This window comes from Electrophorus electricus, chromosome 6 (genome assembly GCF_041902795.1).
Source record: "Electrophorus electricus isolate QZ-2024a chromosome 6, ASM4190279v1, whole genome shotgun sequence".
NCBI classification, from domain to species: domain Eukaryota; kingdom Metazoa; phylum Chordata; class Actinopteri; order Gymnotiformes; family Gymnotidae; genus Electrophorus; species Electrophorus electricus.
In genome coordinates this window covers 32,010,185-32,037,055 of record NC_137502.1, presented here as the reverse complement: position 1 = coordinate 32,037,055, position 26,871 = coordinate 32,010,185, and the positions used below count along the sequence as shown (strand labels likewise).

At 44.2% G+C, this 26,871-nt stretch overlaps 3 protein-coding genes across 5 annotated transcripts in view; 1 reads left to right on the top strand and 2 right to left on the bottom strand.

Moving 5' to 3' along the window:
* Positions 1-6,352, bottom strand: part of ppap2d (phosphatidic acid phosphatase type 2D) — an 18,536-nt gene extending 12,184 nt beyond the window's left edge. Inside the window, exon 1 of the mRNA XM_027025908.3 lies at positions 5,700-6,352. Coding sequence (XP_026881709.2) covers positions 5,700-5,901 — 202 coding nt within the window. The 5' untranslated portion in view covers positions 5,902-6,352. The remainder of the gene's footprint in view (positions 1-5,699) is intronic.
* Positions 6,353-6,556: 204 nt separating this feature from the next.
* Positions 6,557-16,571, top strand: tnfsf18 (TNF superfamily member 18). 3 transcript variants are annotated; one of them, XM_081716495.1, is made up of 4 exons: positions 6,557-11,133; positions 13,926-13,998; positions 14,119-14,136; positions 14,226-16,571. In XM_081716495.1, exons 1-4 carry the CDS (start codon positions 10,972-10,974, stop codon positions 14,267-14,269), a joined length of 297 nt encoding a protein of 98 aa, XP_081572621.1. In that variant the 5' UTR covers positions 6,557-10,971; the 3' UTR covers positions 14,270-16,571. The 3 variants fall into 3 exon arrangements, with proteins under 3 accessions (XP_081572621.1, XP_035380779.1, XP_035380778.1); XM_035524886.2 differs by having other exon boundaries at positions 14,119-14,166; positions 14,380-16,571; XM_035524885.2 differs by having other exon boundaries at positions 14,119-16,571.
* A 5,083-nt stretch (positions 16,572-21,654) lies between these two features.
* Positions 21,655-25,916, bottom strand: tnfsf14a (TNF superfamily member 14a). Its single transcript, XM_027025896.3, has 4 exons — positions 25,296-25,916; positions 23,850-23,883; positions 23,089-23,178; positions 21,655-22,917 (listed from the first exon to the last, which is right to left on the bottom strand). Exons 1-4 carry the CDS (start codon positions 25,506-25,508, stop codon positions 22,526-22,528), a joined length of 729 nt encoding a protein of 242 aa, XP_026881697.2. The 5' UTR covers positions 25,509-25,916; the 3' UTR covers positions 21,655-22,525.
* Positions 25,917-26,871: the final 955 nt, after the last annotated feature.

Here is a 26,871-nt window from a genome sequence, read left to right as displayed (position 1 = left end):
CCCAACACAGAGGAAACATTTCTTGGCACATTCCTCAGCCTTTGTGGAAACAAGAGAACATTGCCGACACTGTAAACATGCAAACAAAAGCACATGGCAGCAGAAGAGAGAGAGAGAGAGAGGGAGAGAGAGAGAGAGAGAGAGAGAGAGAGAGAGAGAGAAGCAGTTGTCAGGGCTGATCTCGTGGGAGATAACTGCAGGTGTTGAGGGCGCTCTGCAGTCACTCCTCCCTGATTGGTCTAATCCTCTAATTAGTCAGGACTGCTGGAGGAAGATACTCATCTCACCTCAGTGCACCCTGACAAATGCACAAGCTTGACCCCCAGGTCATGACCTGTGACCTTCGACCCCTCGTATCAATAGCATGCGACATGAATCCAGCACACACACACTCACACACATACACACATACACACAGACACACTTGCCTGGAGCAGAATCTTTGTTCAGACCCAATTAGACTAGCAGGCTCCAGCAGGCACCAACATCTTAGAGCCAGATCTGGATTGGGACTAAGGCTTGTGTGTGTGTGTGTGTGTGTGTGTGTGCGCGCGCAAATGAAAGCAAGTGAAAGCAAGGCACAAGTGAAAGTGTATGGTTAATCTTATAAGATTTTAAATGACTAGTTAAAAGAGGAACAACATATATGAACGTGATCGTAAGAAGTAAAAAACAACACAGGAACACCAGGGACACTAAACACAGACATGTATAGCGAGGGTTAAAGCTCACAATGTCACTACAGTGAGGTGATGATGTTCTGTCACCGCTGGCGTGCTCGGTGCAGCTTGTGAGTAGAAAACGCACAACGTAAACACCAAATAAATAAAAACCTGGCTAGCGTCAGTCTAGCCAAATGTTGATTCTGTTGCCTGATGCTGGTGTTGAGTGTAGCCCAGCGTGTGTGTGTGTATGTGTGTGTGTGTGTGTGTGTGTGGGGGGGGGGGGGGGGCGGGGGAGTAGGTGGAGCCTGGCATGCACATGTTCCCTCGCAGGCTGGGTGGTGCTGGCAGCTCCGACCTGCTGCGACGTGCTCGTGGTTCCCTCACTCGCCCCCTGCCCCCACCAAACCCCCGCCCCGCCCGGACCCGCCCGGACCCGCCCGGACCCGCCCCGCTTTTCACTGCCGAATGAATGGAGACAAACGCGCAGGCACAAAAGGTGGCCACGCGGGCCAGCACACAACACGCACCTCGGCCAGCTCTGCCAGGCCCTGTGCGGGGACACCTTCTGTCTGCAACGGCATTCCATGGTACAGAGAAGAAGAAAAGCAGAGGACAGGGAGCTGAGATAAGGGAATGAGTCCGGACACGCCTTTCAACCCATCTCTATTTCTTTTCTCTCACTTTCCCTCCCACTGTTTCTCTCTCCGTCTCTCTGATCAGTGGATTAGATGGAGGCCCTCCTCCCACAACCACTGCCCCCGTCCACCTCCCACCTCCACCCACTCTTTCTCCCCTATTCTCACCCCTTTCTCCCCTATTCTCACCCCTTTCTCCCCTATTCCCACCCATTCCTCACATTCTCATCCCCTTCTCTCTTCTCTTATTTTTGTCCGGTCTTCCTTTAGCTCCTTTTATACCCTCCCTCCCTCCCTCCTTCGCTCACTCGCTCCAGATCGTCTGTAGATGCCCCTTTGATGTCTCGCTGTTTTCCAGAGAATCTCACCCCATCCTGTACAAACCGTTCTGCATGACATGGATCCCCACCACGGGATCGTTTTGGCCTCACACCTTCATTCCTATATCAATGTGCAAGTAGTAGGCAAAAAAATTAGCAGTGTCCCCATCACATAAGGACATCAGCAGTGTCCCCAACACATAAGGACATCAGCAGTGTCCCCAACACATAAGGACATCAGCAGTGTCCCCAACACATAAGGACATCAGCAGTGTCCCCAACACATAAGGACATCAGCAGTGTCCCCATCACATAAGGACATCAGCAGTGTCCCCAACACATAAGGACATCAGCAGTGTCCCCAACACATAAGGACATCAGCAGTGTCCCCAACACATAAGGACATCAGCAGTGTCCCCATCACATAAGGACATCAGCAGTGTCCCCAACACATAAGGACATCAGCAGTGTCCCCAACACATAAGGACATCAGCAGTGTCCCCATCACATAAGGACATCAGCAGTGTCCCCAACACATAAGGACATCAGCAGTGTCCCCAACACATAAGGACATCAGCAGTGTCCCCATCACATAAGGACATCAGCAGTGTCCCCAACACATAAGGACATCAGCAGTGTCCCCAACACATAAGGACATCAGCAGTGTCCCCATCACATAAGGACATCAGCAGTGTCCCCATTACATAAGGACATCAGCAGTGTCCCCAACACATAAGGACATCAGCAGTGTCCCCAACACATAAGGACATCAGCAGTGTCCCCAACACATAAGGACATCAGCAGTGTCCCCATCACATAAGGACATCAGCAGTGTCCCCAACACATAAGGACATCAGCAGTGTCCCCAACACATAAGGACATCAGCAGTGTCCCCAACACATAAGGACATCAGCAGTGTCCCCATCACATAAGGACATCAGCAGTGTCCCCATCACATAAGGACATCAGCAGTGTCCCCAACACATAAGGACATCAGCAGTGTCCCCAACACATAACGACATCAGCAGTGTCCCCAACACATAAGGACATCAGCAGTGTCCCCAACACATAAGGACATCAGCAGTGTCCTGGGGATCTGATTAATCAACTGGTAGGGAGGTCATCTGCTCTGGGTGCTTTCAGTTCATTTCAGGTCATGCAACTTGCTTCAGAATGTGCACATCTGCCTGGACTGGGGACTGGTCAGGACAGCTGTGTGTGTGTGTGTGTGTGTGTGTGTGTGTGTGTGAGACCACTGATCCCACTCCTATGTTTGACTAACTGTAGTACTTAGTAGTACTTATAGAGCTATTATGTATTTTGTACTTCGAGGCATCAGCATTGATCCCTGTGTTTCAGCAGTATTCTAGTTTATTGGTATCTTGGACTCTAACCTACTGTATTGGGATGTATTTTATGACTAAATGACGAAGCACTTTTGTAAGTCACTCTGGATAAGAGCATCTGATAAATGCCATAAATGTAAATGTGAATGTAAATGTGAATGTAAATGTGTGATTTTGAATATGACCGACTTTAATGAGGACCATGAGGAGGAAATAGTCCATCTTATCCAGATGTTACAAACTTCAGCATCTCACGACACATGCACACACACACACACACACACACACACACACACACACACACACACACACACACACACACACACACAGCAGGAGCATGCATGGCTGAGTGATCTTCTCGGCATGTCCGAAGGCCTCCACGAACAATCCAGCCTGTTGTGTCAGGCTGTCCTCCGTTGACCCATGACTGCATTCTCTCTCTCTCTCACACACACACACACACACACTCACACACACATACACACACACACACACACACACACACACACACACATCATGCATGCTCCCGAGATGCAGCCTCTTCACTTCTTTTCACTTCGGCCCTGGGCACATATTAAAGGGGCACATACACTATTCAAATCCTTTCGTGCAAGATGACAAGCAGAAAAGAGCAGGAGCCCATTACACTTCAGCCATCTTAGCTAGCAGCTACTGTCCCATCCTTATCTGAAAAAGGAAAAACATCCTATTATCCTGCAAAAAACAAACAAACAAGCCTTTTTGCTGCTACACAAGTTCTGAGACCGAGGTGTCTGTGACTGAGGTATCTGTGACTGAGGTATCTGAGACTGAGGTATCTGTGACAGGTATCTGAGACTGAGGTATCTGAGACTGAGGTATCTGTGACAGGTATCTGAGACTGAGGTATCTGAGACTGAGGTATCTAAGACTGAGATATCTGTGACTGAAGTATCTGAGACTGAGATATCTGAGACTGAGGTAGCTGAGACTGAGGTATCTGTGACAGGTATCTGTGACTGAGGTATCTGAGACTGAGGTATCTAAGACTGAGATATCTGTGACTGAAGTAGGCAGGATGATCAGTATGTGGAGCAGATAGTAGGTGGAGTGGTCAGTAGATGTAGTGGTCACTAAGTGGAGTGGACAGTAGGTGTAATGATAAGTGCAGTGGACAGTAGGTAGAGTGATATGTAGGTGGAGTAGTCAGTAGGTGGACATTAGGTGCAGTGGTCCGTAGGTGGAGTGGTATGTGGGTGGAGTGGTACATCGGGGCAGTGTTATGCATGTGGAGTGGTCTGTGGGTGGAGTGGTCTGTAGGTGGAGTGGTCTGTGGGTGGGGTGGTCTGTGGGTGGGGTGAACAACACAGGGTAAAAGGAAGGCTTGCCAGTTCTAGAAGGACAATGTGTAATGTCCTCTGTCACCAGGCCATAACGCAGTACTAACTTTACTGAAGGATGGAGAGACCCAAACACACACACACACACACACACACACACTTTCACTACTACTCTGGAACTACAATGTCCATCAAGAGTCCATGTTACTAACATTAGCAGAGTCTTCTGAAACGAGAGTGGGTGATGGACACAGATGTGCTGAGCTACTGAGTTGACAGGGGTATCGTGAAAAATGACTACTGCTCAGAAGTGTCTGGGAGGCAGAAAATCACCAGCGGCACTTCCTTTCAGAACTGTTGACAGACATTCATTGCTCACAAATGAGTGTATGTGAGCATGTGTCTGTGTGCATGTGTGTTTCTGTCTTTGCATGTGACTGCGTGTGTCTTTGTGTATGTGTTTGTGTGTATTTGTGTGTGTGTGTGTGTGTGTGTGTGTGTGTGTGTGTGTGTGTAGGCCAAATAGTCTAAGCACCAATTAAGCAGTCCAAGAGACAGAACTGTCTGCTGCCATTCGTGTTGTGAAGCTTGTGGAACTGTACAACCGACATTACAGACCTGTCAGTCTGCCTGGACAGGTTGGGTTGGACTTAGTAAAAAACACAAAAAACAATTTGGGCCGCATCAATTGATGTGATATACAGTCTGTTTACTATTTTTCCGGTTATATGATATTTAACCATTCATGTCAGGGTTTTTTTATTTTGCTTTCAGTACTTAAAAAAATTGAAAAGGGTGGTACAAAGGGTGGGAATGGAAATCAAACTAGACGTATTCTCCTCTGAAACTTATCGGTTTACAAGTGCCACAAAAGTTGTGCAAAACAGCTCTGGCGTCTACAAAAGCTCCATGTTCCGCCACTTCTGTTCTGTCTTCTTTACCTCCTGGGAATCACTGTTGCCATGGACACCCAAGAATTCCCGGGAAAACTCTCGCTGCCAACTTGGTCCCCGAGTTGTGCGCCGCAGGCACATCACGTGAACGGAGTTATGAACTTCTTATTTTCCCTTGCAAAAAGGTATTATTCGCGGCACTAAAAGGGTCATTGTCTAACACCGTAACCCGCTAAAAATCAGTGAACATTTTATTTAAAAAAAAAAAGCTCCTCTAACAAATCTGGTTTGTCAAGAACTTCATGTCAATGCCATTATAGGCAGGTTACACGCTCGCTGCTATATCGTAAATAGACGTGTCTAATTCAGGCATGGCGCTAAACAGGAGACTCCCCCATATCACCTTCCCCGGTTGTGCAGCGTTAGCACTGATTTTGCTTTTTAAAGCACGCTGCATCTCCCCCCCACCCCCCACCCCGTTCAATCAGATCAAAATTTGTTAAAAACTAGCTTATTCTCACCAACGAAGAGGCACACAATGTCCAAGCCGACCAGCATCTTTCGGTTGGAGTAGTACGCCGCCTCCACGGGCTCCTCACGGCCGAGGACGTGTTTGCCGTTTTCCCGCATTCCCTCCCGGGCTCCCCCGTAGTCCGATAAGCGCTGCTGGAGTTCGGAGTCCGGATGACCCGTGGGCGTGCTGGCCGAATCCACTTTTTGCATTATTTCGATGTGAACGCTTTGGCATATATCTGAAAGACGCTCTTCTTCTTCCTGACGCACCCCGGCACACACATGGGACTTATCTTCAACAGGTAACTTTAATAAAGTCGGTCAAATTTAATCACGTTGAGCGCGACGTTCTGCCTCGCTCATGCTGTGAACACCGCACCTAAACCAGCCGCGACCGAAAAGATTAATAAACGACCGTGCGCCTCCAAATTCTAAGTCTGAGTTTGGGGTTGTTTTTGCCTGCACTTAGACGGCTTGGCCAGTCCTGCCATTCCGACGCGTTAACCGTCGGCACGCTCGACACGCTCCGCTAACCGTCGACACGCTCCGCTAAGTTAGTTAAGGAAAAACACACTCCTCCAAAGGTCCTCCGTCACTGAACACGCATGGTGTGTGTGAGCCGTCGGAGTTGCCCCGCTCCATGCGTGTTTTTCCCCTCTCTCCAAGCGCCAGGAAACTTTCCTGACGTGTTTTGATCTGGAAGCATTGTTATTCCCCCGCCCCTCTCCCGTTCCCTCTCGCGGTTGCCCCCATCCGTTCTTCCCCGGATTCCACAGCGCCAACGGCAATTTCTTACTCCTCATTAGTTACACGGTATTAAACGAATAAGTCATTTTGAAAAGTTTGAATCAGATTGTAAATGAGGCTAAACTAGTCTGGCCTGAAGTACATAATAATAATAATAATAATAATAATAATAATAATAATAATAATAATAATAATAATAATATTGTTGTTGTTATTATTATTATTATTATTATTATTAGTAGTAGTAGTAGTAGTAGTAGTAGTAGTAGTATTCAAAACGCTTTATCTTCCAGTGCTTATTCTGATGCAGTTTTAAAATAGGCTTATTTAAAAGTAAACTCGGCGGTAACTGGCGGTGGCATTTTTAAAACCGATTACGTTAATACAATAGATTGATATATCACCCTGTGCTGTGCAGTGGTTTATTGTTATTAGTTACCTGTCTAAAAAGGTTCTGCCAGCCGCATTAATCCCTGACGGCGAAATTGGTTTTGATCTTATTCTCGTCATTTTACATTACGACCTGTAGATGGCGCCATTGAAACACATCTTAGCAGTCTGGAAAACAGACGTGTCCACCGCTGTCACAGATGGATGAGTGAAAGGTCGGTCATCCTAAACAGACTTATTATATAGTTATTCATTTCAGTGTATGTTATTTAGTACCTGTTGTGAATTATCCAGTAAAATGTTAAAGCTAAGGTAAAAGGTTTGTGGATATGAATCTTCTCAGTCCTGAGATGTCACGGTACAGGCTTCAGACGTTTCAATGCTAAGAGTAACTTTCCATGCTAAAATATACAAACAGAAATATAAAAACAATAGTCCTAACATAAAAAAACCATGATTATCTCCCACTGCTGACTCATACATCATTTACTCCAGCTCTAGCAGAGTAAAAGACTCTATATATAGTTGCTCAAGACTCATCATCGAGTGGAACATGTCCAAATTGGACCCTCTCTACCTCAAACCTGAACTGTTTTCCAACATCGTCATCCACCTTTACATTCACCTTCAACCAGATTTCCACGTCACGCGTAAAACCTACGACGACTGTCAGACAACTAATATGCCCATGTCATTTTAGACCATCAGAGACAGTAGTGGGTGTTTGGGCTGTTCACTCACCACAATACCTCATAGCACTCTAATATTAGCCCATATAGTAGGATCAGGTCATGAGTGGGTACGTCTACACACACACACACACACACACACGTGTGTGCAGACCTAAGACAGCTGGCTTCACCCATACCTCCACCCTGACAGATGCTGGCCTAGGAAATCCCCAGGTGTGCAGTGTGCTGTGAAGTCCCCAGTTAAACACCTGTACTCTATGAAGCTGGAGCCACAGTGCTAAACATAGCCTGAAGGCTCGTCACGTCAGTCAATGTCCGAGCAGATCGATGTACAGATGTGTGAAACAGCGGAAAACGTGGGGGTGGGGGGGCAGAGCAGAAATTACATGTCGGTACCAATGGCCTTTCCATCTCATAGATAAAACTTTCCCACCTCAGGCTTTATTCTTACAAACTGTAGTTTTCTCTCTGACCCACTAACGTCTGTGTATGCGCCTTCAGTCTTCTGCCTGTATGGATGTTTATGGGTTAATTGTAGTTGTTCATTGTTATGCTGTATCTTTTTCCCCATCTCTTCCCAGACCACACACCTCTCTGATCTCTTCACTGGTTTTATGGGTGGTGTCAACATTTTCTGAGTTTGGGGGAAAAATAGACTGTGATATGGTTGTTTTACTTGTAGGAAGAAGTGGTGTTGTGATAGAGAAAGTGAGAGCGTGAGGAAGAGAGAAAGAGAGTGTGAAAGAGAGAGAGAGAGAGACAGAGAGAGAATTAGTTACTGCTACAGAAAAGAACATTCTGAAATTGTTAGCTAGTTGTGTATGTTGGTAACTAATATTTAAGGTCAGAATTAGGTTTGGTAATTGTTATTATCTTACATATATGTAGTTACACATTCATATATGCCATATGTATAATCCCACCTCTTTATATAAAAGAAAGTGTGTGTGTGTGTGTGTGTGTGTGTGTTCAGAGTTGGTTTCACATGAGGTCCTAGGTGTAGTTGGGTGTGATTAAAAAGCCATGGTCCAGAAACCCTAAGCGGCCCTGAAGCCTGTGACAACCTTGACAACAGAGATTTTGCTTTCTTCTCTATTTAGTTAGCACACGTAATCCACACATGCTGTGTCCACGCTGGTGTAACAGCGAGTGGAAAACAGGATTACATCATTCCTGACATCACTATTGCCAGTTTGGGCGAAGAGACCAACTTGAATTTAACTTCTCTCCCCATCTGTCTAAGCAGTGACTGACAAATTCCCTCCTGCAGAGAGAAGGTACAAAGGTCAGCGTCTTGTACAGTGCATGCGGGATTTTTTTTAAAAATGGTGCGCTTGCGGTGCTAGTGAATGGTTTAGCAATGTTGCCAAATCGGAGACAAAAATCCCCAGTCAACCAAGATCTGGGTGAGATATACACATGAACACACACAGTTTATTCATATACAGATACACATATACACAGCATATGAAAAAACTGTCAAAAGACACAATAAAACATGGACAGAGACAGACGACAGAGACATTCGGTAAAACACGTAAAGCACAGAGTGGATAGTCAGGCACAGACTAGGATTGAGGAAGGTCATGGACTAGGGAAAATAAGGATGTTTTAAAGTTAGGATTCAATCTGGAGAGAAGTGGATTACTGGACATGAGAAGTGAGAGTTCCAGGGGCGATCGGAGGAGCTGTGAAGGTTGAATGCAGGAACAGTGAGGGTCCTGGAAGAAGACCCCTAAGATTCTGGGGAATGGGTATAACATGCTGGTGAGACCAGGTGGGAGCGAGAAGGTGGACAACAAAGTTCTGAACTGTCTGAAGCCTGTGAAGGTCAGGAGAGAGCTGCAGGAGTCCAGGCGGTTGGACAGGACAGCACAGATGTGAGAGTCCGAAGTGGATGGTTGGGATTTGAGCAATGTAGCACGGGTAAAAGAAAAATGAAACAACAGAGTAGACATGGGTGTCAAATGAGGGCGTTGGGTCGAGGCTAATGCCCAGATTTCAAACCGGGGGGGGGACGGCACTCAGTGAAGTGTGAGGGAAGCATTCTCTGGTGTTTTCTAGTCAAAAGATGTGAATGATCAATTGTAATTGTGCTTGTAAATGCTATACTGTAGTAATATGGTTAAAACATTGACCACTGAATGAACAAAGTTATATTTATATAGCATTTTTCCAGGAACCTAAGGTCACTTTACAGTTAACACACACACAGCTTTTACATCCAGACACGCATCAGTGAGAAGCGGCAATTGTGTCCAAAGCCTCAGGCTCCCAAGGGTCTGAACGATGTGCAGAGAGGGAGAGAGGAAAAAACCCAGCGCACCTTCCACTACTAGACATGCAGACACACACACACCAGGACAATATTAGGATAGCCAGCTGATCTAACCTCCAAGGCTTTTGGACTGTGGCAGGAAACTGGAGACCCCCAAAGAAAACCCACATAGACAAGGGGAAAATGTTGAAACTACACCCCGGTAGGGACGCAAACATGAGATGCTCGCGATCAGAGGCAAACTTGCTAACCACCAAGCCACCATGCTGACTGTCATGTACTTAAAATGATTTTTTCAGATTTTGAAATAATTTGTCAGATTTTGAACCGTAAAGCACGCCAGTTCGGATTAGATGAAGCAGATGGGGTGGCTAAACATGTGGGAGGTGTACGTTCCAGTAAAGGTCAGACATGTCCAGCACTCACTGGGAGACACCTCCCACTAGTCCCTTGCCTTTATTGGACGCTAAAGAGAAAGACAAAAAGTAGATTGACAAAAAAACGAGAAGTCAGGGGCAGATTGAGGCGAGGTGAGACGCAGCGTCAGCGCTGACCGCGGTTTTGGAGCTGAGGTCTGCGGAGTGGTGAAGATTTTTTTGAGTAACTGTTTTGATGCGATGCGTTTCCGCCACGGCAGGACCTGGGTACGCTCGCGCCTCTCTTCCTCTGTCTAGCGAGAGGGCCCGTCCCTCTGCGCAAGGGGGCGGCGTTTCTCTGCCTCTCTTGCACTTTTCTGGTTCTGCCTCTCCCTCCGTCTTTCTACGCGCAGTTCGCTCATATGGTCTCAGGGGACATACACCACCGCTCTCCTCCTGGACACCTGTAGAGACAGCCACAGTCGTAACGAACGTTTGCTCCTGCCTGCTCGCCCTCGCGCACGCAAAAAAACCAACTGCACAGGAAGCAAAACTCAGGCTGAGGTTTCTTAGCCGCCAGAACCCCAAGACTAGGAAAGGAATTATACTCTCACTCACTCTCTCTTTCTCTCTCTCTCTCTCTCTCTCTCTCTCTCTCTCTCTCTCTCGTTTTGGTTCTGGCCTGTCTTTGCCTCCACCCACCTGCGTCTCATTGGCATCTCGCCGCTGACTCATCTGGCCTTGTCTCCTGACGCATCGTGTCGCCTCGCCGTCGCCCTTACCGGTAACGGAGCGCCGGCACCTCTCCAGCCGTGCTATGGAGGGACAGGTGTGCTACAACCAGGACGGATGTGGTGCTCGGGTGGCACAGCTGAGGAGGCTGGTTTGGGTGCTGCTGGCATGGGCCTCGCTCCTCACCGCGGCCCTGGTGGTCTCCATCTCTCTTCAGTTCTTCTACCCCAGAGCTTTCAGCCTCACGGTATGGTTTACTTCTGCTCCTCTGCTCGACAGCGACGGGTGAATTATCCGAAGCGCAAAACAGCACGAGCTTTAAGCTTGCGTACTGAAATCAGGCGATATCAGGGATGTTATATGAACAGGGGTTCGGGGTTTACTGGCTGCTGTTCTCTGTTCACCGGGGCGTTATAAAAATCCCACAGTGAAACGGGCGCTTCAGTGTTCACTGTCTGGATACACTGGCCTCAGGTGAATATGGCAGCTGTTTCAGAGACTGGTCACGAATCAGGTGCCAAATGTCACTTCTAGTTTAATGCGCCTTAACCACAGTTATCGTCCACATGTTAATAATGGATAAAGGTCAGACGACCATGTTGAGAGGTCATACAGGGTCATACAGGCTTATTGGGTCATACAGGTCCAGTCGTGTCACCGAGGGTAAAGGTTACAGCACCTGTGGATAAGATAGCAAGGATGACGGACATAGGGGGCACACAGATGACATCATGACGACGTCCATGCCGTGTTTGGAAGGTTCACAGATGACTCATAATATTTTAACACAGTAAAGCTGAACCAAACTTTTTTTTGTGGTTTTAGTGTTTGGTTTCATATGGTTTCAGTAGCCAGAATCCATGGTGAGATGCATCTGTACATGCCCTAACCTGTTCAGAAAGTCTATAACCCTGACCTTATATGGTGGTTTATCACTGTTTATTACCAGGGTACTCAGTCATGGTACAGTGTTTTTGAGTCTAAAGGAGAATAATTTAATACATTTAAAGTGTTGTAAAGGTTTTTTTTCTCCTGCCATCTATAGTAGTTTTATTCTGTAGTAACACCCATGCGAATTCTTTTTTCTGACGTTTGAAAATGAAACAAGTGAACCTCTGAAACCATGGATTCTCAAGTCATTTTCACGTTGGCAAAAAAAAAAAAAAAGACACCCCTGGCGCTAAGAGATTTGGGTAGTCGGACTCAGCACGGGTTTACCGGATTACCTGTTGACCCCTAACATCTCATGTCACCATTTATTGTTTAACCTCACGTTAAATTGATGGCAGATTCCATGTCCAGCTGTTCAGTGGTAATCAGCTCCTCCGACCCTATCCTTAGCTGCTTTCTGTAGGCTCAGACAACACCAGCACGTCAAAGCCACACTGCGACGGCACGTCTCCGGCACACTGGTCCAGAATCCTCTGTGCAGGGTTTAGCTGGGCTGGGGCGAGTGGGGGGCTGAGGGGGTGTCATTATGGTGGATTATTGTCTATCTCTGATTTCCTGTGTTTGGTACCAGCTGCCCAAGCAGGAACGGCATGTCAGAACCTGTGTCTAATGAGAGGGGCATCACATGTGGAATGTATAAGGTAGTCATTTTCAGATCAAACAACCACCGAGAGGAGAGACAAGACTATTCTGCTATGAGTCAGAGCTTCTGTTTGATCTTCTGTGCATGATGGGCACAGGCATTGAGAGTCGGATGCACGTTACTCCATAGCCACTTCTCATTGGACAGAGTGTGCGCGTTACTCCACAGCCACGTCGCATTGGACAGAGTGTGCGCGTTACTCCACAGCCACTTTTCATTGGACAGAGTGTGCGTGTTACTCCACAGCCACTTCTCATTGGACAGAGTGTGCGCGTTACTCCACAGCCACTTCGCATTGGACAGAGTGTGCGCGTTACTCCACAGCCACTTTTCATTGGACAGAGTGTGCGTGTTACTCCACAGCCACTTCTCATTGGACAGAGTGCGCGCGTTACTCCACAGCTATTATTTTATTATTAATCTTATTATTCTACTCTTTATTCTACTCCGCATTGGATAGTGTGTATTCTATACACCGCTTCTCATTGTATAGCGTGTATTCTATACACCACCTCTCATTGGATAGTGTGTATTCTTTCCTCCAATTCTCATTGGATAGGGTGTATTCTTTACACCACCTCTCATTGGATAGCATGTATTCTTTCCTCCAATTCTCATTGGATAGGGTGTATTCTTTACACCACCTCTCATTGGATAGCATGTATTCTTTCCTCCAATTCTCATTGGATAGGGTGTGTTCTTACTCTAATTCTCATTGGATAGGGTGTGTTCTTACTCCAATTCTCTTTACATGACAATGACTGCAGGGATGACTTGGTCAGTACGTAAATAAAATCAATACGATAACATTAGCTGTAGATGGACAGATTATAACAATATATACAATACTATACATTATAGTATATGATGTATAACAGACTGGAGGCAGCAGTCGCCTGGACATGTGGACATTACCCCCTTAACAGACAGAAGGGCACCATGATCGTTTCCAGAGATATATTAGCCAAGATGGCACCACAGCACTGAAATACTACCGAGTTCTAATAATCAAACACACTTCTCAGACATGTAGCAGTAACTGGCATCAAACAAACCTTTCCCCACCATACAAAAGAAACAAGGTGGAAAATAAAGAAGAATTTTGTTGGATTCCAACTACTGATGTTAACTGCTCCTATGTCTGATGTTAACTGCTCCTATGTCTGATGTTAACTGCTCCTATGTTTGACTAACTGTAGTACTTATTGTTTATTACACTGATTGTTATCTGTTATAGAGCTCTTATGTATTTTGTACTTCTAGGAATCAGCATTGATCCCTGTATTTCTGCAGTATTCTAGTTTATTGGTATCTTGGACTCTAGCCCACTCTACTGGGATGTATTTTATGACTAAATGACGAAGCACTTTTGTAAGTCGCTCTGGATAAGAGCATCTGATAAATGCTGCAAATATGAATGTGAATGTGACTCATTGTTTCTACAGGAACCAGCCAGTGGCCCTGTTCTCAGTCCCGCCCCACTGAAGAGAACTAGCCTGCACCTGTTCGACTACAGCAGTAAGACAGAGCGCTTGGCAGCTCTCACTCACATCTCCTTTACCACAAGTGTGTGTGTTCATTGCGTGTGCACATGTTTGGGCTTCAGGTGTGTAATTCTACTGTTATCTTTGTTTCAAGGCTGGGATAACAACAGCGGTATGCTGGTGTGGCAGAAATTTCCAGAAGGTAACATCACACAGCACATTGAAGTGGAACACGATGGAAATTATTTCCTTTATCTACAGTTGACACTGCAGTCCACAAATACAGGGGTGAACTATTTGATTGAAGTGAAAAGGGTTCTTGAAGGCGACCAGCATGACGTAATCTTGAAACGTCATATCAATAAATCGGAAAATTCTACTGGCCTTATGGGTAAAGGACTGCTTTTGTCGGCAGGCACAAATGTGCATGTCACCTGCAAGCCTGCAACTCAATTTTCCAAGCAAGATACGTACCTGGGCATGATCAAACTCTGATGACGTGATACATACCTGGGTACGGCTCCGATGATGTCTTCCACGCCTGCTGCCTTCCCAGATGTGACATTATTGGAGTAAAACCGAGGGTGGAGGGAGCTTGGGAACACCCTGCATTCCTGATGGGAAATCTGAGCTCAGCTTCCTAGCTTTCTCTTCAGCGTCCGCCCTGTGGCCTGCAGACCCACACTGTCTAGGACAGCAGGGTCACAGGAGATGTTTTATTTGTTAATCATTCTCTTCCCTCCTGAGTCAGTAAAGACAGGACGACGCCAACTGAAGTCACCTTACGCCAAACGACGGAAAACATTCCGGCCATTCCGTCTGCCGAGGCTTATGTGAGCAACCAGAGCAACAGATAAATTCAAGCACACACTGGTTTGTGCTAACGGCTTTGATAAAATTGTAGTGAAAAAATGCACACAAACTGGCAATGTGCAATGAAGGGAGCGTCTCTTTAAACCTTAGCTGACCCAGGAGTCTTTTCTGTGGCCTTCTTTTCAAGGGTGCTCTTCCCATGTTCCTGTCCCCATCCCCCAAAGAGGAGACCGAAGCATATGTTTCATAGTGCACTTTGCTTTATCATGGGCACTGCCGCCTGAGCTCTTCAATGAGCTGGTGGGAATGGTCTGGTCCTACCTCAGAACTCAACAAGTCTGTCATTGCTCTGAGTGTCAGGACTGAAACCAGATAACGTCCTGTCTAGGCTGACTGCGAGGAATGAGAGTTATTTCTCAGTGTACGAGTGCTGCAATTCCCTTGGATTCTGCTAAATTTATCCAGGAGTTATAATCCAGAATGCCATTCAAAACTAGTTTGCAAAATTAGGTAAAAGGGTAGTCGTCCCTGTGACCAGCTCATGTGGGAGATACCCTGGATTGTTTGTGTTTATTTCTTGTGTTTGTCGTACTGATTGTAGTTTGCATATAATGCGAATGTTGCCTCTGCTCTCACACTTAAGTCTCACGTTGGTCTATAAATAAAACAATATTACATAAGTGAAAAAGACCAAATTTTTAGATAGGCTTAGAAGGACATGTGAGTATGAAACATCTGGCTCTAATTCTTGTATATATCTATTTTCTTTAAGTTTAACTTATTTCTCTGATTTATTTATAGAAATACTTGTATTAATTGTAAACAACACAACAGTTGATATGAATGTATTGTTATTAAAAGCACTGACTAAAGTTACTCATGAATTCATTGCACATTACATACGTACAGTGATGTGTATAGTGAGACTGAAACATCAAAAGGTTAAAATCGTAATATTACATATGACATTTTGACTTCACAGTACTAGCTCCCATCACAGTAGGAGTGTGTGGATTGTTTAATTTGTCGAAAAGTGTCTTAAACTGTGGGACATATCATTCCTATAATACTGTCCATATCAGACTCAAATGACAATGCCTGTCATGTGACAGCTTACACGGTGGCCTACAACGGTGTGTGAAATGAGACTTTAGAAACCACTACAGACAAAACTCTTTTTTGAGCAATGGAACATTATCACAGGTTGGCAGATTTAAAAATCTTATCACATTTGTTTATTTTTTAAACCTTTGTTGTCAATTAATGTAATTCTCCCCTTTACATTGAAAGTTCTGTAAATAACATACAATTTATGTTATACTGTTTAATCAAAGTGTTATCAGTATGAACCACAACTCAGGTTAGTTTTATTCTTATCTGTTTATTTCAGATGTCAGGGTTGTGTTGCTGTTGTTTTGATTTGTTTTTTACTTAATAGAGTAAATCTTTGCTTTTGTGGTCTGCTTTTTAAAACCATATGGGGACTTTTAAAATATTTAGGTACTTTATGCAATATTGTGCTTTTATTCTTGAAAAGACTTCCTGCTTTTTAACTCCACAATGAGCTACTGAATGGAATTTCACAGCATTGTTTACACTTGGTGACAGTGTAAACATTGCACTTCTAATCTTAAAATATATTAAGTGAAATGTTCCTATGACTCGACTTCTCTTGGAACCTCTGAAGGAACTTGTATGAATAAAACGCTTTTTATAAATGACCTTTTCAATTAGAATATGGACTGTATCACATTCTCAAAGTTGCACAAAGCTAATAAAAAAGTTTCCACTTTTCTCTTTGGTTGCTCGTGTTTTAAATGTATTCCTCTGTTTAAGGAAAACATTTCTCTGTGTTAAATATTTAAACAAATTCACAACACCTTGCTTGTGAATAGGTGTTTTGACCCTGAAGACTTTCAGCCTGTATAAATGAGTGTTAATTAAATAGTTAAGTAAAACAATGTCAAACAAAAGCACTTTTTAAACAGTGATACATGTGTTGTCTCATGGTTTAAATGATGAGTAATATTCACAGACCCACAAGTGATGAGTAATATTCACATACCCAACCATCAGAAAATCTGAGTCAGCTGTGGGCATCACACAACAGACAAAAGAACAAACATTTGATATTAAGCCACTATTAAGCCAAGTTTTAATTGAATACACTTACGTAGAAGCTCTAGCTGTTTGTGGCCCCCAGTAACAGCTTTTTTTCCCCTATTGCTACCTCCCTCCAGCCCAAACAATTCGATCTGGCAGATTGCAGCTAACGTTTGAGAGCACAACAGCGGTGAGCTGTGCTCTTCTGTGGTTACTCAACTGTGAGACCCCAGTAATGGGGAGAAAGTGAAAGAATGTGTCAGAGACTGAGATTTGCCACATCGCACAACTGATCAATGTTTCGGGCCATCCAGAGACCACCTTAACCACACATCACACAAAGATTCCCCAGACTTCATGATATTGTCATATAAATAATAAAACAATCATTTCTGCACACTTTTATATTTTCCAATACATGTATTTGTTTGTTTATTTATGGTTTTATTACTAATTGAATGATAGACAGACTGAAAAGCTGCTGCAGACAAACGCCTTCATCAGTAATGTGAACAGAGAACATCCCCCCCCCCCCCCCCCCCCCCCCCGCACACAACCTAATGATTACTAGACCAGGTTACTATTCCTGTACATTTCCAGTAAAAGGTCAACGCCGTATGCACACACGCACACAAACACAAACAGACAAGTCATCTATGCTGCAGTGCTATTGTTGTTATAGATAGATAGATAGATAGATAGATAGATAGATAGATAGATAGATAGATAGATAGATAGATAGATAGATAGATAGATAGATAGATAGATAGATAGATAGATAGATAGATAGATAGATAGATAGACGACAAACTAAACAAAAAAAGAAAGAGTTGTTTAGGTTAAGAGGTGATTTCAGTAGCGCAATGTATACACGGTTGACTGACCTGAAGCGGGGATTACGAGTGGGCGACCCCATTCTACATGGGAGTATTCGAATCGCTCATTATGTTCGTCATATCTTCCCACCTATATTTATTACAGCCTCAGATGATTTCCACGGCAGATGGGAGAGAGAGAGAGAGAGAGAGAGAGAGAGAGAGAGAGAGAGAGAGAGAGAGAGAGAGAGAGAGAGTGTGTATGTGTGTTTGTTTGTCATCAACCCAAACCGAGACGTCACAGAAACTCAAACACATCGTAAGGGAAGGACTCCATATACACAGCCTAAGGAGCAGATTAAGAGAGACTCGGCAACTTTTGTGTTTAAACGTGTGTACGAGCGTCTCGTTTTCATTTACGCAGCATGTGATTACGCTGCGCTTCGCTTCTTTTCCCTGTTTCCTATGGAGGACAAACACACGCACGCACACACACACATACACCCTCATACGTTCATACATACAAACATACATACATAGAACCATGAATAATTAATTAACTATAATAATGAATTAATGTGCAACGGAAAAGCACAAGTAAACTAACTGGGACACAGATGAATACATAAATAAAATTTTATTTATGCATTTATTTATACATCTATATATATCTATGTGTATGTATTAATGCATCTATTTATTTATAGATGCATTAATTTCTAGTTTTCTTCTGCACTATGCTAATGAGAGTTTCCCTTGCTGCTCGTTTTTTTTTTTTTTCTTGCCGTCACATCTTATAACAAATGACGCAATTGCGGCCCTTCCGGTCGCGCGGTGTCACTCCGCGTGGTCGTGCACGTCTTGAATTTCGCACCTCGGGCTCACAGCGCTTTCAGGAACAAAAGGGCCGACATGCAGGGACTCAGGCACGCCCCTACAGGCGTTTCTGTGTTTCCTTTCCGAGGGTGCTTCGAGGTTGCACAATGACTCAAAATTCATGGAAGGAGATCGCTGCTGCGGTGGGAAAAGACGAACGTTTGTCGCAAGACGTGGAAAAACCTGCGCGATCGGTTTGTCAAAGACGAGAGCCATCTGGCACAACTCCGTTCTCGGTGCAGCGCGATGGAAGGCGCGTTTACCGTGAGCTGCGTGTCCGACATTCGTTTCTCTTATATTGCCTTTTCAGGAGCGTGTCAGTACTGCCACTTTAGTTTCGGACTACAGTGTGACCGGAGCACGTGTGTAGTAGGCCATGTCCCGGCGCCCGTGCTGCACCTCGGCGTTGCAAAAGTGCCTAACATGTTGCGGAGGCAGCATTCGTAGAAATGGCACACACTTTGATGGTTCCCATCTTTTTAAACCTGTGGTACTTTTGGATAATGTTCTAAACATATAGGAAGACTTGGAATATCAGTGAAAGGTTCATTTTCCTACCGTAAACTCATAAAACTGTCCTAGATGATTTTAGCACCACATTTTGGTAACTTCTACTACTGACATATTACTTATATAACTGAAAATATAATCTTTGTGAACCTACGTTAAGGATGTAAAACTGTATAGCCTCTTCAGAGAACAGCAGGGAAGATTACAATATGCTCACACAAAAAAAAGAAAAAAAAGTGCTGTAGATAGTGATGTATCTTAAGTGAAATGAAGGCTGTCGCAGATTTGTAGTATCTACCGCAGAGCAGCAGGGGGTGCTATCTACCCTGTGTGGGCCTCCATGTGTGCCTGAAGGCTTCTCTGAATAACTTTATTGACCTACAAACATGACAGATGCCCTACTTTAGATAAAAAGAGTACGAGCTCTGTTTTCTGTCAGAGATGCTTGTCTACCTGTGTATGTTGCTTTTGCATCAGTAGGATTATTAACACCAAAGTCACTGTCAAAATACATGAACGTGGAAAAAAAAAACCGTTCATGAATTATGTTAGAGATTCTAGATTTATTTTCCCTGTGAGGTCTGTTCCTATTCATATATTATTGATATTGATATCAATTATTGACATTATTTATTCAAGTTCTTTTGTTTAAGGGGATAGATTTTCAAAGCACTATTTTATCTGTCTTGACAGAGTCTTGAGAGTCTGAACCAAAGAGAAGTGCGGGTCCGAAAGCCCAAGGGGGAAATCCAACTAAACAAAGAGTGAATATGTGTGAATGTGTCATTCCTCTCGGTTCAGTCTGTACTGTGTGAGGGTGATGAGGGTGTGTGTACATTTGTTGCCATGAGCAGTTTGTGTTCGTTCGTCATATGTCGGATCCTGAACGCTGCTGGCTGGGCGTTTTTGGGGGATAGACTACTCTTAACTGTGACCACACACTAACACACACCACAGCAGCCCTGCGATGCCTGATACGCCTGTACCAACACACTCACAATCATGTCACTTCTACATGGGTTTCAGTGCTTGAGAATGACAGCATTGTGAGAACAGATTGGATGCAGCCTGCAACTTTGTTCTTACTAAAAGTAGGATTGTACTGTATATGAGCAAATAAAGATGACTCAACCATGACTCAAATGATAACATTTTTTACATAATCTTTACCTTTCTTTCTCTCTCTCTCTCTCTCTGTCTGTCAAATCTTCCTCATGCTCTGATGTGGTTGGTGTTTCCTACTTATGTTCACATTTCACAGTGAATTTTCTGTTAAAGGATTGTACCATTATTTCCACTTCCTGCATCTGGCTTCAACTGTGTGGACTTACCCATATTAAGAAGAGTCCAGATGAGTAACTGCCATATATACATGTGTGTGTGTATACGTGTGTGTGTGTGTGTATATATATATACACGTGTGTGTGTATACGTGTGTGTGTGTGTATATATATACATACACGTGTGTGTGTATACGTGTGTGTGTGTGTGTATATATATATACACGTGTGTGTGTATACGTGTGTGTGTGTGTGTATATATATACATACACGTGTGTGTATATATGTATGTATGTATATATATATATATATATGTATATATATATATGTATATATATATATATGTATGTATATATATGTGTGTGTGTGTGTGTGTATATATACATATACATACATACATACATACACACATATATATATGTATGTGTGTGTGTGTGTGTAATATATATATATATATATATATATATATATATATATATATATATATATAAAATCTCCCCTAAAAGTGCAACATGGTACATATCAGATGTTATTTGGAATGTTCCAAAGGGACATTTGAGGGAACCTGAGACATCTGAGTTAGCGTCAGCAGGACTGTCAGGTACATGTTACTGACCCCTCCCCCCACCCACCCACTTCCTCTCCTCTCACACTGGTGGCGTGGGGCTCAAGGTACAGCAGGCCTGCAGCGTGGGTGAGCAGCTTCTTAGAACAAGAGCCACAGATGAAAGGAAATCCTAGGAAATCAGGCCCAGATGTTTACGCTGTAAACGAGATGAAAGATATTTGATACACGTGCAAAAAAAAAAAAAAGAAACGAAAGATTAAGTCTGAGAACCTCTGAGAGAGAGACACATCTGTGATGATTCAAGGCAGAGTTGCATCACAACATAGTCAGGCATCTCCATATAGCAAAACACAGCAAAAGATGAGAAAACACACACACACACACTCCAAGAGCATATGATGCAGGAGAAAGCGAATGCTGAAATAATATGCAATGATGACACCAAATGGAAATATGTTTGTTCACACACACACTGTCACACACTGTCAGTTGAGCCGGCAGCAAAAGTCTGACCACAACCTTGCAACTTGTGTGCACTGACTCTGCTGGTGTGCACTGACTCTGTTTGCATGCACTGATTGTCTGTGTGTATTGACTGTTTGCAGAGTGTATACATGTGTTTGGGGAGATGTGCCCTTACAAAAATGTTTTTTTTAAAAAAAGGAAGAAAGTTTTTTTTTTTAATGTTTCAAATAATAATCTTTGAAATATTTATTATTGACTTACAAAAAAGCTTACAAAAATCAAAGTAGATAATAAAATATCAGATAACAAGAAATTAACCATGTCAGTTATAATTATGGTCTGCACTGCAGAGAATATTCTTATTTATGCAAATGTAAAACAGTTATAAACTTAAAAATATGTTAGAAAATAGATAAGGTACAATAGATAATACATTCAGTTTAAAAGATATTTCACTAAACACTTCACTAAAAAGGTTTTCCCAACAGTAAAGACCTTATAACAAAGTGAGAAATAGTTATAAAAGTATTAATGTTGAGCTAAAAATTGCTTGATTTTGAAGTCTTAAAAATACTCAGTAACCAGTATATGTATTATCAAGTTTTAAAAAGTGCCTATAATATGTAGGCTTGAGAGACTTCAGTTAGGATCTAAATGTCTGTGCTACTGTAATGGAGAGAGAAGTTCAACTGTAAGTTAACCTTGTCAAGTCAAGTTTATTATATAGCACTTGTAAGTCATTTTAATGGCAAATCAGGATTTAGTCCAAGACTAAATGCTTAAATGCACATCCTGCTGCAAGGATCTATGAGGAATACAATGCTTGAGTCAAATGAACAAACTGACCCCAGGGTTGGAAAGGTTTGTGAGAATGCTCCAGGCTATGTACATTAAAGGTATCTTTAAAGTAAAATCTTATGCAGTATAAATGAAAAAATTAAAGATACATAATGATGTCCCACAGCTATCAGTGAGTATGGATGGTCTTTGGCTGTGATGGGGCAACAAGCCTGTCATATGCAAATTAACTTCAAGCTAATTGTAATAATATTGTGTATTGCACCTTTAATACCCCAAATAAACCAGGTATAAATGAATGACATTGTGTGCTAGGTGTGGTGCTAATTCTGGCTACAGCATGAACATGCCGAAGAAGTTGTCCGCCGCATACTGCAGCCGAAGAGAGGAGCTGCCTTTAACTTGAACAAACACACTGTCGCCCCTGATAAGATGGAAGACGCCTCCGAGGTAGCCGTTGCCCATGGACTCTTTTTTGGTGGGTTTTAACTGGTACGTGCGGTAACGCAGGAGCTCGATGGAAGGGCCCAAGTAGCGCGACGTGTTCTTCATCACGGCGTAGTGAAACAGGTCATTATCCAGGCTGAAGCAGAGCTTGGCGTATACGTAGTAATAGCCTTCCTGCTTGATGAGCAGCTCACCTTTCCTGTATTCCATATCATGCACTTCGGGCTCTAAGCTCTGCCAGTGCATAACACCATACTTATCTGGTCTTTCAACACCAGCTTCAAGCCAGACATACAGACAGGCAGACAGACAGGCAGACAGACAGTAGGTAAGTGTTACAGACAGTGCTTATGGACAGCAGATGCTGGCCAGGATGTCACTGTAAACACAGTGCACTGTGGGTAAAGTGTACAACGCAGGCTCTGTGCTGGGAAGAGTGTTGCGCTCACCTGTGAGATGGGCCAGGGGCTTTGAGGGCTTCAGAACCGTACGCGGTCTAGTTTTTGGGCCGACCATAGAACCATTCTTCTGTGGGTCACCTGAAACATAACATAGTATTTATATGTCTTTAAATATAGAGTTTGTGTTTCTCTGGAAATTGTAAAATCTGTGTAGTTTACTACAATTCTGAATCTCTCTCTCTCTCTCTCTCTCTCTCTCTCTCTCTCTCTCTCTCTCTCTCTCTCTATATATATATATATATATATATATATATACACACACACACACACACACACACACACACACACACACACACACACTACACTACACTACACTACAATATATACAGAACAGAACATTAAAAAAAAAATGTTTAGAACAATATGGCTTCTACAGGCAATAGTCAATATTTAGTGTGACCTCTCTTGTCATTGAGAACATCTTAAAGTCTCTTGGGGAGACTGTCCTGAGGTTTTCTGAAGTCATCTTCTGGTACCAATCTCTTCAGCTTCCATTACATTTAGGTTTAAGGGATCCAGGCTCCTGTTATTGCTCCAGTATAAGGGGTGGTCACACTAAATACTTGCCAACGGTTTCTTTCTGATTTTGTTCTGGTTTTCTATACGGCATACAAATTTCCTAATAATTATATACAGTCGTTGTACCTTTGCTAAAACAATAAATATAACGCTGGCCTAAGACATTCACAGTCCTGTATATATGTTTTATAGGCAGTAACTATAGACGTATTGCATGGTGTATTCTCTACCTTTCCTTGCATCTGTTCGTAGGCCTTCTTGATTCTGAAAGAACACAATAGTGTTTATAGTCATATCTGAGAGGGCTCACGCGTGCTCTGGCAGAATGCACAAACACTACACGGAGCATCGCACAAAAGTTGCCATTGGGTTGCGGGTGGATTATATGGGATGAGGGGTTCGGTGATCGCACTAAACTGGGAACTGATGCGTGTGAACCCCTCCTCTGTTAACCCCTCCTCTTTTACCCCCCCCATTAAACCCCCCTCCTCTGTTACCCCGCCTCTGTTAAACCCCCCCTCTCTGTTAAACACCCCCCCTCTGTTAACCCCCCCTCCTCTCTGTTAAACACACACCCCCTCCTCTGTTACCCCGCCTCCGTTAAACCCCCCCTCTCTGTTAAACACCCCCCCTCTGTTAACCCCCCCCCCCTCTGTTAAACCACCCCCCCCCTCTGTTAAAGGGCAATCTTGCATAACGGTGCTGCAAACAACAAGATTCTGCTTCTGCAGGCAGGGGTCTGCAGATCCTAACCTCTGAACATACCACATTCGTGTTGTAGATTTCTGCTAAGCAGGTCACATACATAGTTTTCTAGACCAGAGAACGCCCACAGTGCACATTGTGAGTTTCAGGTGCAGTTGGTCAGGACCTCTATGCCGTGTAAGGTCAAGTAGGGCCACTCCTGCAGAGCGGAAGTTATTGCTCATGCAGGGGTTTCAAAGAAGAGGAGGAGTCTGACCAGACGCAATGCCGGATTTGACTTTCTGAGCCACGCCGCATGACACTGATGACAATCTCTCAAAAAAAGCAAGGAGGCTGTTCAAGAGCAATTCTAAGGAAAAAGTACCAGCGCTCTCTTAAGCCTGGTTTTATCTGACAAAAAGGTTTACAGGGTTTTTTTGCCGTAGCATTTCCTTGTCAACCGACAATCCAATTACATCTCATTGACATGAAAGCAGTGGCAAGATTTTAAAAAAGTTTAAATCTTCAGATATCGGAATATATGTCTCCAAATATTTTCTTAGTATCACCAAGTTTAGTCATGCATGTAATAATTTACTTCAGTCATGCGTGTAATTAAGAAACTGGTTCTCAATTCAGAACTGCGCCTGGGATGCGAAGACACTAAAAAGATGTGCTGTGCTGAGAAGTGGAAAGACAGATGTAATCTAGCACACGATGAAAGAGCATTTTTAGAAAAACCATGTTCAGAGGCTCGAATGAGAGAAGGAAGTTCATTAAAGAGAAAGACGTACGTGTAACCGCAGTTACTGTTGGACTTCACGCAACATCAAGAACACTAATAATAATAAACATTATTTACACTTTTTAAAGACATACAAGGAAGCAATATTTACATATTACAGAAGTGACAATTACGTTCAATTAAAGACAAATGCAGTGAGTCAGACTGAAATCTTTCTAAAACAACGAGCACCAGCGAGGGAACTCACGGAGCTGTGCTGAGTGGTGTAGAGGCGATAGATGAAGCAGGCCTCCAGCACCACGCCGCACAGAGCCAAAGCCACCAGCAGGAAGAGCACGGTCTGGGCCGGGCCTGCACGCCGCCGGGCCTGCTGGAGACCTGTCTTGGGGGGCAGGGGTGGGAGGCCTGCCTGGCTGTCCACCACGAACACGGCGGGGTAGGTGCCTCCACGCCCGGCCATGTCCACGAGCTAGCCGGGTGGTCCGAACTCCCTGAGCTGAGGTGAGAGCAGACCCTCTGAGAAGCCACGACGCCGAGCGATGGTCGAGGAGACGGGGCAGCGGCCAACGACGCCCACTGCGCGTGCACGCCTGCATGGGAGTACGCGCGCGTGATGAGGCAGAGAGGGGGAGAGCGCACGAGCGTAATCGTCATGGCGGGGTGGACGGATGCCGCAAGACGAGGGAGAGGACACCTGTATGGCTGGTAGTGGAGGATTCTGCAGAAATGTCCTCAGCAGCACCCATTCTGCGGACGATAAAAGCAACATAAACAGAAGTGAAACAAGAGTGAAAACTTTGCTCTCATTCTCACTGGCAGCCATTCCGTCTCTGTCAGAAGGGCAGAAATTCTGAAAGGTGTGAAATAGAGAATGCACACATGCTAGAGCGTGCACGCATATGCACGAACGTAAAACCACGCGCACGCACGCGCTCAGATGCAGTTTTGCGTCACTGTCTTTTTTTTTTTTTTTTTTTTTACCACAGAATGATATGTGCAGCTATATTTAACCCTCATATTACATCAGAAAACCATTACGTCTGTAATGTTGGGGTCAGGTTGTCCCGCACAATTTCAATACCCATTTAAGGCAAATAATCAGATCAAGAATGAATGGAGTCCCGTCTGACCCACATACACCTTGGCTCTCTCATGTCGGCCTGTATCGTCACTCATCCAACTCCTCTTAATGCTGGGTTTTATTTCACGGAGGTGGGGCCAGGACACGTCCTCGGAAATGTCTTCACCACCTGGACCTTCTTCTAGATTGTCCTCTGTATTTGCCCCCCACCCTCTGAGACCTCTTCGGCTATTTCAGAAGCACAGTTCCCAACTTGCGCTCCAGCGTCTGCGGCTGCACCGAGGGGACCCCGGGAGCGCGCCTCATCCTCGCAGGCAGTCAGTACCGGTCATAACACCGAACGTAAAACGCACGTTTTTAATTCCAGGGCTGTGAAACAATTTTTTACGCACGAAAGCGGCAGGCTCAAAATGGCACACCTCATGGTCGCCATAGCATGGGGAATACTTGTAAAAGAACAAGCTGATTTGGTTTCGCACAATATTTGACACAATGAAAAGGGGGTTAATGAATTAGCGGTGTGAGACGTTGATCTGTCTGGGGCTCTCCGTGGAATTGTTCGTCGCCTTTGGGAAGATCCAGGACACTGACTTCCCTTTTCCTTCCTTTCCCAGCGTAGCTACAATAACCGCATGCGTCGTGAACAAGTGTCGAGCTGTGGCTACATCTGAACTGATCACGCTGGGATTTTGTGAGCAGATAGTGAGCAGTTAGGATTTTCAGGGTTTTTGGTTATTCCTTA

What these genes read in the sequence shown, in the direction of transcription:
- tnfsf18 (XM_035524885.2), top strand. Translation starts at nt 10,972, where the DNA reads ATGGAGGGACAGGTGTGCTACAACCAGGACGGATGTGGTGCTCGGGTG. An exon ending in CCAGAGCTTTCAGCCTCACG is followed by an intron (nt 11,134 to 13,925) that starts GTATGGTTTACT and finishes TTGTTTCTACAG; the next exon opens with GAACCAGCCAGTGGCCCTGT. An exon ending in GCACCTGTTCGACTACAGCA is followed by an intron (nt 13,999 to 14,118) that starts GTAAGACAGAGC and finishes CTTTGTTTCAAG; the next exon opens with GCTGGGATAACAACAGCGGT.
- tnfsf14a (XM_027025896.3), bottom strand. Translation starts at nt 25,508, where the DNA reads ATGGCCGGGCGTGGAGGCACCTACCCCGCCGTGTTCGTGGTGGACAGC. An exon ending in ACACCACTCAGCACAGCTCC is followed by an intron (nt 23,884 to 25,295) that starts GTGAGTTCCCTC and finishes GTGTTCTTTCAG; the next exon opens with AATCAAGAAGGCCTACGAAC. An exon ending in ACGAACAGATGCAAGGAAAG is followed by an intron (nt 23,179 to 23,849) that starts GTAGAGAATACA and finishes GTTATGTTTCAG; the next exon opens with GTGACCCACAGAAGAATGGT.